Raw genomic sequence first — 12,358 nt, 5'->3', positions numbered from 1 at the left:
AAACAACAGATCTTGTTTTCTTTAAAACAAGATGAAACAAACAGTAGTGTTCAGCATTAAAAATTGTTAAACCCATTTTTCATAGAATATTCTCACGATTGAAAAGTAAACTGAAATTTTCCTCCAGTTATACTTCTTTAAAGTTTATCAGTAATCCTAAAATACAGAACAAGATCGCTCATTCAATTTTGGAATATCACCATCTGCTGGGTGAAGTAAGAGTTACTTGCACGAATTTTACTATATTTAATATTTGTAAATAGAACAGTGGGATATAGACAAATGCAAGATCTGCATCTTGAAATCATTTTCAGCTGAACATTTATTTGCAAAGTTTCCCAAAATATCAGCATTACTTGTGCATTTAATATATAGAGAGTACATAATGATCGATTTTTAAAATCTTAATTCTATGATGGCTTTTTCTTTAAGAACATTTTATTTTATCTCATTACATGAGGGAGACAGGTTTTTTTTTTGCTTCCCAATATTAAGAATCATGAAAAAATGGTGGACTTTAAATTTTCAGTTCCCCATATTAACTGTTTCTTTTGCTAATACTGTCATTGTTACAACAGGAGCCAAGTTATGACTGAGTTATATTGCACCTGAAGGAAGTGTGCCAGCACCATGTTCATGTACATATCTTCCTCCTCTCTGCCACTTCCCATAAAGCAGAGATGTTCACCACTTGCCACTGATCCTGACTCAATGGACTGTTTCTGTGCTTCCAAAAGTGATTTAACAGAAAGTGCAAACTCTGCAGGGTTTTGCAGCATCTGTGGAAAATGTAGAGCATTTTATATAAAAATTAAAGTTAGTCAGTAACACTTATCCAAAAGACATTCCAAGTGTGGCTGTTTCAAATTCACATTTTCTTGATGAAGCTTAAGAAAATTACTGATTTTTATAAAGGGCTTAGGAAAAACAGCTGCCTATTGATAATACTTCTGTGGTTTCAAATCACCCTGATATTTGTACAATTCTTTTTATTACATATACAACATTAGCTGTTTCCATATACTTATTATTCAGATGGAAAATCAAAATCCTGTCTATGATTATTATTCATATTGTAGGGACTCCTAAATTTCATCAGGCAGAATTCATTCAGACTGTTAAGGATTAAGTTTGCTGTGCATGTTATATTGTACATTATTACTTTTTGGGGGCGGGGTTTTTATATATATATTAACATACACACACACACACACACGACATTGACATATGTTTGCAGTTGGAATAAAGTATTTGTAGAAGTAATTACACACATGTCCATTTTTGTTGACACTCTTACAATATACTTACTGCTTTTATGTTCTACTTATATTTATATTATCCCTTCTTCTCAGCATTTAAAAAATTGCAACTAGCATTTTGCCCGACATAAAATTAACCTTATACACAAAGCCTGCCTACTCGGTCAACAAAACCAGTTGATAATGTTCTCTTAAAGCTGTCTGTCCAAAAAAGTACAAAGTATCCCAACACAACCTTGCCAATTATATAAGCTATTAATTAATAATTTGGAACTATCCTAGTCCAGATGTCTCAGTGCCAATTGATCTAATTTCTCAAGGTTCCATTGAAGGCACTTTCCAAAACTTTCAGTATATGGGTTCAGTGTAAAATCTAATGAAATTTGAACCTACAAAACAGATATGGCATCTCACATTGTCTAGAAAGTCCCTGCAAAGAGCCAATAATTTTACCCAATATTAAACAACTTTAGTACACTTATGCTGAATATATGCTTATTCAGTACTTTACATTTAGCTCTCACTTACCAGGTCTGAATCCAAGTGAAATGCTGTAGAGAGGTGTCCAGCATTATATTGCTCTGCAGGGCGACAATCCACGACAAAGAATCGAACGCCATCCTTTGAAGGGGAAATTAAAGGTTTATAAGATACTTAGAAATTCCAGCACTATATCATTGCAGTTTTCCACCGAATCTTTCCTATTCTGAGAAAAACAATCATTGTTTCTCTCTCCAGTGATGCTGCTGAACCAGAGTAGTACTACTAGTTACAGTTGTTTTATAGTTCAATTAAATTTTACAACAGTTATACATCAAAATCTATCAAACTATAACATCATTCTACACTGCAATGGAAATGTCCAATTTGGTTTAATAATGCATTTTAAATTTCTTGGCAAAAAAACCATAACTTTTATTTTTTCATCCATGTTAAATACAAAACTGTATAACATTAGATTATGCTTTAGAATGTGATGAATGATGTTCCTGTTGTGAAGAATCTGTTCTAATTTAAATGAGATTTACATTTACATTTTCTGATTTTACCTCTGAAGATAAATATAATACCTAGAGACAACAAATTACTTAAACAATGATTCATTTAATAAAAAACTGTAATCAAATGGTAACAAATATGGTAGCACCTTCTGAAGTTTAGTACCATCAAACTATAATAAAAGGCACAACTCCTGTATATTAGACAGCTGTCCCCGCAATGATTCTGGTATTCCCCTTAATAAATCTGCTTTTGCTTCTAAATTGTCCCTTTTTCCATTCCCTCTTGCCTCGACACAGCATCCCAATCTCTTGATATTTAAAATAGCACCTTCTGTACTATTTCGCCTTCCCCATTTATGCTTTCTTCTCCAACTTACTTACTCCTCTACTAAATACAGTCTCTGTATTTGCCCAGAATCTGTTCTATCTTAAGCATTTGGTATTTCTGGCTAACATTCTTTGATCTGAATCACTACTGGTGTTCCTTGCTCTGCCAATGCTGCCTGGTCTAATTATTTCAAACACCTGATATTTACTTCAGATGTCCAATGTCTGTAGTACTGTGCATCTGTATCAGCAGAGACTTATTCCCTGTTCAAGTATTATATTCCATCAAAGAGAACCTTGATACTTCATGAATAATCAAACAAAAAAATTCAATTATTTTGTTTAAATAGACTGGCCTCTAATTGTAGACCTTACCCCTTGCAGTTGATTTGCCTGTAATATTTCTGATACTGATACAGGCAAGCATAAAGCTTGGCTTAGATCCATCTCATCATCCTTCAGGCCCAGCAGATTGCTTCCAAACAGATTTTGGTTTTCCTGCAAATACAGTCTTATTAGTCATGACAATCAGTGTCAACAACTGTACGCCAATAGTTGTACTGCTACTTAAAAATAATTGTAATTGAATTGGAAGCCATAGCAAACACTCTATTTGCTAAAAAAAAACAGAATTGATAGCAACTGAAACGCTGCAGTTTACAAATCAAAATGCATGGGTTCCTCCCACCTTCTTTCAGACTAATTAGATCAAGTGCAAATTACCAATTCTTTATTCCTTAAGGTGATCTTTTGTATTTTTCAAAGTAAAGTTCAGACAGAAAAATGCAGATTTGTTTCACTTTATGAATCTGGGGTCAGAACTAAGTAATTTGAGGACAGGAGCAGCAGAGAGATCTAAGGTTGCAAAGTTAAGCAGGTAGGGATTTTGCATGAAGATAAATGATGAGGAAAATGTGGATCAGAGCACCTAATAAACTCAAATTAAGTGTGAATATCTTGGTGAGAAAAGTTTTATTATACCTCACAGGGAGTAAGACATCAAAAGAGAGAAGAAATAAATCAAGATGCTTAAAGAGTCAGAGGAACAAGAGGGCAGAGTCAGGTTTATTGATGACGTCCATGTTACCATTACCATGGTCTCTGATCTTTTAATATCAGCTGCTGATTTTCCATGTTTTGGCTTGAGACAAAAATATTAACTTCCTTAGACAGAGTGAAGATTTGTTTTTGAGATGAAAGGCATCTTGCATGCTAATTCACACTGACAGGAACCAACTAATGTAAGAAATACATAAACACAAGGAAGTCTGCAGATGTCGGTCACTGGCCTCCCCTTGTGCCAAGATGAGGCCTCTCTCAAGGTGGAGCAACTCTTTCTCCAATAGTCCATTCTCCTCTCCTATCAGATTCATTCCTCTCTAGCCCTTCACCTTTCCCTCCCACATGGCTTCAGCTATCACCTTCTAGCTGGCGTCCTTCCCCTCCTACCACCTTTTTATTCTAGTGTCTTCCCCTTTCTTTCCCATCCCAGAGAATGGCTTTGGCCCGAAACGTCGACAGTGCTTCTCCCTATAGATGCTGCCTGGCCTGCTGTGTTCCACCAGCATTTTGTGTGTGTTGTTGTTTGAATTTCCAGCATCTGCAGATTTCCTCGTGTTTGCTAAATATATAGTTGCATTGACTTCAAATATTATTGAAGAGCGATACAGCTGAATCACAAAAATGTACTTAAATTCAATGAAATAGATGATTCCATTGCTTAAAATTTTGATTTATATAGGAAATAACTTAGAAGGGCCACAAATGCACACACAAAATAGATACTAATTCTAATTACTTAAAAAATGTACACAATTATTAGCTTGTTGTGAAATTTCTTATATTTACAAACGCTTTAGGAATGAAATGTTATTGGTTTAAATTTATACAAATTATATTAAGGAAACCTTCCTCATTTGAAACTTACTTATTTGCAATTACTAATCAAAAGTAAGACCATCTGATTTTCAAAATGAAAGTACCTTTCTAAAAGAGGCGGGTGTTCTGGCATAATAGTACAGAGCCAGTGAATAAAGATCTTCTATATCTTCTGTTTCCAGGTTGCATGGAAGACTTCCAAGTGAACCTGAAATACAAACATTTATTGCACTGATCTGACAGATTCTGAGAAAAAGAAAGAGGATTATCCAATAACAGCATTGCTATAGCAAGTGGGAATTCCGTTTTGCAGTGATGTGGATCCGTTATCTCACTGATAGGAACTGACAATAATGGAAGAAATACACTTTCTTAGGTACATCTCCGCATTAATGCAAATATCTAATAAGCCAATTATGTGACAGCATTAAAAACTTACAACCCCTTGAAACTCGTTGCTAAGCTCCAAGACCTGGGTCTCGGCACCTGCCTGAGCAACTGGATCCTCCATTTCCTCATTGAAAAACCTCAGTTAGTATGGATTGGTAACAGCATTCGTTTGGCTAAGAACAGCTCCAATGTCGTAGTGAAGTTTGCTGAATACACCACTGCTGTTGGCTGATTCAAATTCCTTGATGTTAATATATCAGAGGATTTGTCCTGAGATCAGCATAAAGGCGTAACATCACCTCTACTTTCTTAGAAGTTTGCTCAGATTTGGCTTGTCACCAAAAATTTCGACAGACTTCTGTAGATGCATTGTGGAGAGTATCTGGACTGGATGCATCATGGCCTGGTATGGAAGCACCAACGTCCAGGAATGGAAAGGGCCATGGAAAACAGAGGATATAGCCCAGTCCATCACAGACAAAGCCTTTGCCACCACTGAGTACATTTACATTGAGCAATGCCACCAAAAAGCAGCATCCATCATCTAACACCCCACCATCCAGGCCATACATAACCTCTTCTTGCTACTACCATAGGGCAGGAAGTACAAAAATCTTAGGTGCCACAACACCAAATTCAGGAAAATTTATTGCTCTACAATCACCTGCACTGAACCATCATGGATATCTTCAATCATCACAACTCTGAACTGATTTTATAACTTGTGGACTCAACCTTCCGGGACTCAATATATCTCATGTTTTCAGTATTACTCTTTATCTGTACAGTTTGTCTTCTTTTGCACATGACTTGCTGATCAGTCATTGTTTATATAGTTATTCATAAAATTCTATTGTACTTATTTTTCCTGTAAATGACTAAGAAAATGAATCTCAAGGTAGTATATGGTAACATATATGTACTTAGATAATACATTTACTTTGAATTTTTAAAGTACATATTGGTAAAGGAATAAAATTATTCTTGTAGAAATGAACCAGTTAAGCATGAACTTCTTTTCACAGGGAAAATAGTGAAATAAATTACATTAAATGGCTTACTTAATATATTTATAGTAGTTATTTGCATATTTTTAATCCTATAAATATGTGGAAGGAACAATTTTTTAAAATATTTCTCTTGAACTAGGCAAAGAAAATTATTTCTGTAAATTAAGTTAAAATATCCTGCTTCAGAATTTATATTTCTGCAAAACATTAATCCAAATCCTTTTAATGGTCACTTGCACACTTGTTGTGACAATAGAGTTAAGTGCATAGTCCCTGAAACGTTATCTGACAATGCTAGAAATTAAGTAAAGTAAGATCAAGAGAACCAGCAAGTCACTTACTTGCACTTTCTCAATGAATGGGTTAACCAGCGAAATACATCCTTAAACTCAGGACCATTTGACTCAACACCGAGTTCACTAGGGTAGCAGAAGGAATGCAGAATGCTTCAAACTCTGATTTCCTGTTTCTTTCTGATCCTCATGTTGCAACTTATTGCTGTGGGAATCAGGGACTAGGTGATCATGCAGTGCCAAGTTGCATTTATTGAATTTGGTATGAAGAATGGACTACATTCACATTTCCAAGTAAAATAATTAAACTTCATCTTGGAAACATATCAACATGGAAACAGTCCATTTAACCTAATATTTCTGTGGCAGCTTTGTGCAATAGCAATCCAGTTAGTCTTTCTTTTTGACCCTCTGCTTTATAAATTCCCTTATTTCAAACACTTATCCATTTCTCATTTGAAATGTGGAACTGAGCGTGGCTCCAGGACTGTTATGGAGAGCGGAAACAGCCAATGCCTATTGGTTAGGTGACAACTACTCCCAGGCTGACTTTTAAATCAACTCCTCACTCTGGCTGCAGTGTATTAGGTGCAGTCTGCCCATCCAGCTGAAGCTGAACGGTAACCAAGTATGTGTTACCTAACACACTCGCCAGATCTTGTTCTTGGCATTGACTTCATGGACAAACTTGATTTCAGAAGCATTCCTCCGGATGAACTCTGTACGAAGACAGTGGCGTTTCAAATGTCAGTCAATGCCATACCACCATCAGTATGCAGACCATACAACAAATGAAATAGTGCTATGCAACAGTGTTTCAAGAAGGTTTAGGTTGTTGCACCAAACTGCAAGCAGAACTCCATCACCGTCCAGACGCAAAAACCAGTTTCTGTCGCAAAAGACTGGTACCACATGAAGCCTTACCGATCGTGGAGCAAGAACTAGATCGCTTGCAACAAGTCACTGTGAATAAAGCTGTCAAGCACCCACACTGGGCAGCTCCAATAGTCATTATCAAGAAAGCCAAATGGTACAGTGAGGTTGCAGGCAGACTACTCAATTTACCTCAGTGTGGTTCTGGAAACACACCAGTACCCATTACCTGCAGATCTCACTGCAAAATTGAACAGGCAGTTAATACTCTGCAAAGCTGGACTCGGCTGAGGCCTATCTCTAAGCAGAACTGCAAAAAATTCACAGGAACTTCTCACCACTCCAACATACAAGGGGTTGTCTTCCTTCCTCCATCTGCCTTTTGGAGCTCCTGCTACTTTACAACAGCTTATGGACAATATTGTCCGAGTTGCATTGACTGTTTTGCTGCTTACCTCGACTACATAATTCTGATGGACACAGATCAGAAAGAACTATTCCAATGCCTGGACAATATTTTGAACAAACTACAAGAATTTGGATTTTACTTCGGGCAGAAAAATGCAATATTCTGATGTCTTCAATCAAGCATCTGGGATTCATCAGAGATGAGCACAGTCATCACCCAGATCTCAAAAACATCACTGTTGTCTTGAAGATGCCGACGCCGTTAGATGCCAGCACTTCACAATCATTTTTGGGCATAATCAATCATTATTCAGCATTTGTCCCAGCAATGCACAGGCTGAGGGAGACACTCAATGTTCTGCTCAACAGGGTGCTACATGGAAATGGTCCAAACAATGCCAAGAGGCTTTTGATCAAGTAAAGAATATACTGTCATCTGACCTTCGAGTTTCCAATTGTTGTTGTGACGGATATGTCCACCTATGTCACATCCCATATCTCCACTGATGGTTCCGATAAAATTGTCACGTGCATGTAGGTTTTCACAAGTAAAATGGCATGAAGCAGTTTAAGTTTAAGCTAAATTATAACAATCATTTATTGTACTCAAACACTAAACGCAAGAAGTACAGTAACAGAACTTCACGTAATACTCTCACACAGGCTGCAGTCCAATTATGCACATCCTAAGGCCATGCCACACAAGCTTTAGTGCAATCAGAGGATGTGAGAGGCCATGTAAGGAGCCAAAAACAGTCAGCCTCCATTTTGTAGGCACTATGGAGCAAGGGCGACTGGTGAGACATTGCACAGGAGAGAAATCTCAGCTTCTCAAAACTTAATGTCAGTCAACCATAGGCCCATGAATGCTTTTCAGTAAACCTGGACCTCTGGGTCAGTAGATTGAATGGCTGCCATGCCAGCATAGTCAACCCTTAGGTGTTTGGCCTTAATGGCTGGCCATGGGAGGCAATCAGCCATGATATTATTTTTCCCGTTGATATATTGTCTATCAGTTGTGAACTCTGATATGCAGATCAGCCCCTTAAAGTGAACCCCAACTTAATGTTGGTGGTTGTGAATTATGTATGTTTCCACCAATTACATTATCCTACACATGCAGCTAGATCATTAACCACAGCAGAAAGGAACTATAGGCAAATTAACATTGCCATGAAGAAATTCCACAAAATGTTTTATGGCAGATGCTTCACTCTCCTTACTGATTACAAGCCACTGTTGTCAATCTTTGGGTCTAAGAAAGGCATCCCAGTGTATACTGCTAACCATCTACAAAGGTGTCCAACAACATTATTCGCCTACGATTTTGAAAATAAGTACACGTCAACATAGGAACTTGGTCAGGCAGATGTCCTCTCCAGACTTACGAATCACAGCAGGTTAATGAAAACAAAGGTGCACTCATGGCTGCAATTTCAGTGGATTTCAAAGTCCACTGATTTTGTATGGGAAGCTGCTGAAGGTGAACAGGTTCACAGCAGATCCTCTTCTTCAGAGCTTCTCCAGATACCTCATTGGCAAATAGCCAGTCAAGGTTGAGAAAAATGCTGTACCATTTACCAATGTCATACACTGCTCTCAACTTTTGATTCCTGTCTAATCTTTGGAGACAGAATAGTGATTCCACGAACACCTTGACCAAAAGTACTGAAACAATTTGACCGTGGTCACCCAGGCAACAATCAAGTGAAAGCCCTGGCAAGAAGCTTTGCGAATTGGCTGGGCACAAATGAAGATAAGACATCTTTTTACAGCCAGTGTACTTAATACTCTATGGCAGCAAAGTATCCAAGTAGAGCCAATCTACAACCATGGCCTTAGGCTACCACACCTTGGAGTTGAGTACATATTAACTTTGGACATGCCTACCTTACCTAACTTGATACAGATTCCAAATGGCTAGAAGTATTATCTATGAAGTCATTGTTGACAGAGGTTACCATTTAACAACTGCTGCAGATACTTAGGGACTTTAGGATGACAGAAATGCTTGTTTCTGACAATGGCACTCAATTCAATTCACAGCAGTTGGCTGCATTCTGCCAGAACAGTGGAATTATCCACAGCAACACACAAAACGCTAGAGGAACTCAGCTGGCCAGGCAGCATCTACAGAAAAGAATAAACAGCCAACGTTTCAGGCAAAAACCCTTCAGCAAGTCCTGATGGATTTCCTGCATCTGTAGATTTTCTTACGTTTCAAAACATCTACATTTGCACACCCTCACCTCACCCACTGTCCAACGACCAAGCAGAGAGGTTTGTGGATGATTTCAAACAGCTGCTTCTGAATTCAAGAGGGGAAGGAAATTGACTGAGGCTCTGAAACACATTTTTACTGATGTATCAAATTATACTGCATCCAGGCCTCAAGGGAAAGTCACCAGCTGAAGCTCTTTTGGGAAGAAAACTGTAGAGCATTGTATGTAATGCTGCTACAGTGTCCAACATCCAAGACAGCAGATGGTCAGGTGCACAAAGGCAGCCACACAGATATTAATCAGTGGGTGAAGTCGCTCAAGCCCAGAGCTGCAGTGTAGGTCAGACAGTATCACAAAAGGGCAAGACCCTGGTACCAGGTCAAATTGGCAATCAAATGGGGAAAGTGCTCTACAAAGTTATCAGTTGCCACACGTACTCCTGAAGGGACAACAAGTCTGTTAGGCAGATCATCAAACATGGAGCTGGGCCTTCATCACCTCCTGGAAGGCTTTGATTTACCTGACTGAACCAACCATCATTGCTACCAAAGCCACAAGCAACATTATAACAAGGAAGTGACAGCCTGCAACCACTAACAAGGACTGATTGCCAGTGTAAGCTGGTTGTTCCAATCCAAATTAACCCTTAGCTCCTTCAGGTAATCCTCAAGAGGGAAGTGTTACAGACAGCTGAAACACCTATTGGTCAGCTGACAACCAATTCCAGGCTGACTTTCACTAATTGATCATTGTTTCAAATCAATGTTTCGAATGCTCTTTGAGTAAACCATTTAAATCGACACACTTTGGGAAGTAAAGGCAAGATTTTAGTTTGACATTTTGTGGTTTTACTGAATAAAGGGGTATTTTGAATTCTGGCTTTGTTCTATCTCCTGGCTTTGGGTCTCATCAGTAGTTACACACATGTGAACACAACAAATTCTTCCACAACCTCCAGCGGTCCTCTCCAGATTCTAATCACCTTCCTCAAGATACTCTGATGCTTTCATCAATGTCATTCTTCAACACCCAATGCATCTGGAACCCTCCATCAGCTTCTCCCTATCTACTCCACTTAGATCCTTCATAATCACTTCACAATCTTTTCTAAACCAAGAAAAACCACTCCAAATTCTCCAATCGCCGACTGAGAGACGAAACAATGACTCTTTATTTTTTTCCGTAGATGCTGCTTGACCTGCTGAGTTCCTCCAGCGTTTTGTGTGTGGCTTCGGCTAACTATGCTTTTTTCATCTCCAGGAACGATTGAAATTTAGCAGCTAAACAAAATTATGATAACTCAGCTACTGTTCTCAGGCATAATATTTGAAGTTTCATTGTGAGTGATGTTGGCAGAGAGGTCAACTTGCAGTTGGCTGGCAATTTTACAAAAAAGGAAGAACAGTCTTGATGACTGAGTATTTTTGCAAAAGGGAACTAAATTCATAAAGAAATGTGTTCTTCTTTCTTTAATAGTAGACATTCCATTAAGGACCAGCCATTGAAGTTGCTGAAGTTAAGGGCTGAAGCACAAAGAAATTGATAAAAAGGATGGTTTGGGTCAGGAATTAGTTTTAGTGGGGAAAGATAAGTTAATCAAAGTTGCACTGAAGCAGAATTAAATCCTTTAGTTATTTACAAAGGCATGATAATAATGGCTATTTATAGGCTGCATGCCAAACAGACCTATGACGATGTGATTACGTTTATACTGCAATCTGATTGATGGTACAGCAGAAGCATCATAACCATACTTCTCAGTATTAATAAAGGTCAAAAGTCCATCAAAACATTTCAAATGAATTAACTGCTTAAAGCAACACTAAGTACTGGAGGTACTCAGCAAGTCAGACAGCATCAACAGAGGGTAATAAACAGTCGATATTTCAGGCTGATACCCATCCTCAGGACTGGAAAGGAAGGGGGCAGAAGCCAGAATAAGGTGCGGCAAGACGAAAGAGTACAATCTGATACGTAATTGAATAATATGCAGCACAGGAAATTTGTATCAATCTACTAACAGCTCTGCATCATGTATATAACTATCTCCCTCAGCAATTAGCTGGTCGATAATATTCAAAAAAAACATCCTGGCAATGGTCCAGGAAAAGATTGCAAATTGAATGCAACAAATCAGCAATTACAAATGAAACAATGCTTGAAATACAGTTGCTAGACACTGCTGAACATTAAGAACATTAAGTGCTATAGGTCTAACCCACCAGCAAGTTGCTTGATAACAGTGGAGCTGGACTTGTTATATACTGTGTTGCTATCTACTACAGCAATTCAAGGAGGAAGATGTTAGAGGTGGTGTGCGAAGACAGTCCAACAAATGGTGCAAATGACTGTCTTGGATGTTTTCTTGTGACCGCAAGGCATTGTTGAACATTGGTAACGTAGAATACCACAAGTGCGGTTCACTGGTTCATTAGTGAGTCTCACAGCCAGGGAGCTACATGGCCTTGGCTGTGGTACAGACCAGACCTTTGTGCCTCAGACTTTAAGAAGGGAGAGAGACAGAAGAAAGGAAATTATAGGCCAGTTAGCCTTACCTCAGTGGTTGATAAGACGTTGGAGTCCATTATAAGGTTTCAGGGGAATTGGAGGGACCATACAATGAGGGGGAGAAGTTAAATGATAGTGGCGCTAAACTGTGACTCCTTTGCTTGCATCTTCAGAAACAGCTCTATTTCT

The 12,358-nt window shown here is 38.3% G+C and overlaps 1 protein-coding gene across 3 annotated transcripts in view; it reads right to left on the bottom strand.

Moving 5' to 3' along the window:
- The window catches only part of tbc1d23 (TBC1 domain family, member 23), an 89,377-nt gene that overhangs the window by 21,912 nt on the left and 55,107 nt on the right, over positions 1 to 12,358 (bottom strand). For all 3 annotated transcript variants that reach the window (XM_059968630.1, XM_059968632.1, XM_059968633.1), the window contains 4 exons: positions 4,570 to 4,673; positions 2,963 to 3,085; positions 1,788 to 1,880; positions 609 to 779 (listed from right to left, as the gene is read on the bottom strand). In XM_059968630.1, coding sequence (XP_059824613.1) covers positions 609 to 779; positions 1,788 to 1,880; positions 2,963 to 3,085; positions 4,570 to 4,673 — 491 coding nt within the window. The remainder of the gene's footprint in view (positions 1 to 608; positions 780 to 1,787; positions 1,881 to 2,962; positions 3,086 to 4,569; positions 4,674 to 12,358) is intronic.

Source organism: Hypanus sabinus, chromosome 4, assembly GCF_030144855.1.
Source record: "Hypanus sabinus isolate sHypSab1 chromosome 4, sHypSab1.hap1, whole genome shotgun sequence".
NCBI lineage: Eukaryota > Metazoa > Chordata > Chondrichthyes > Myliobatiformes > Dasyatidae > Hypanus > Hypanus sabinus.
This window is presented reverse-complemented; position numbering and strand designations above follow the sequence as displayed.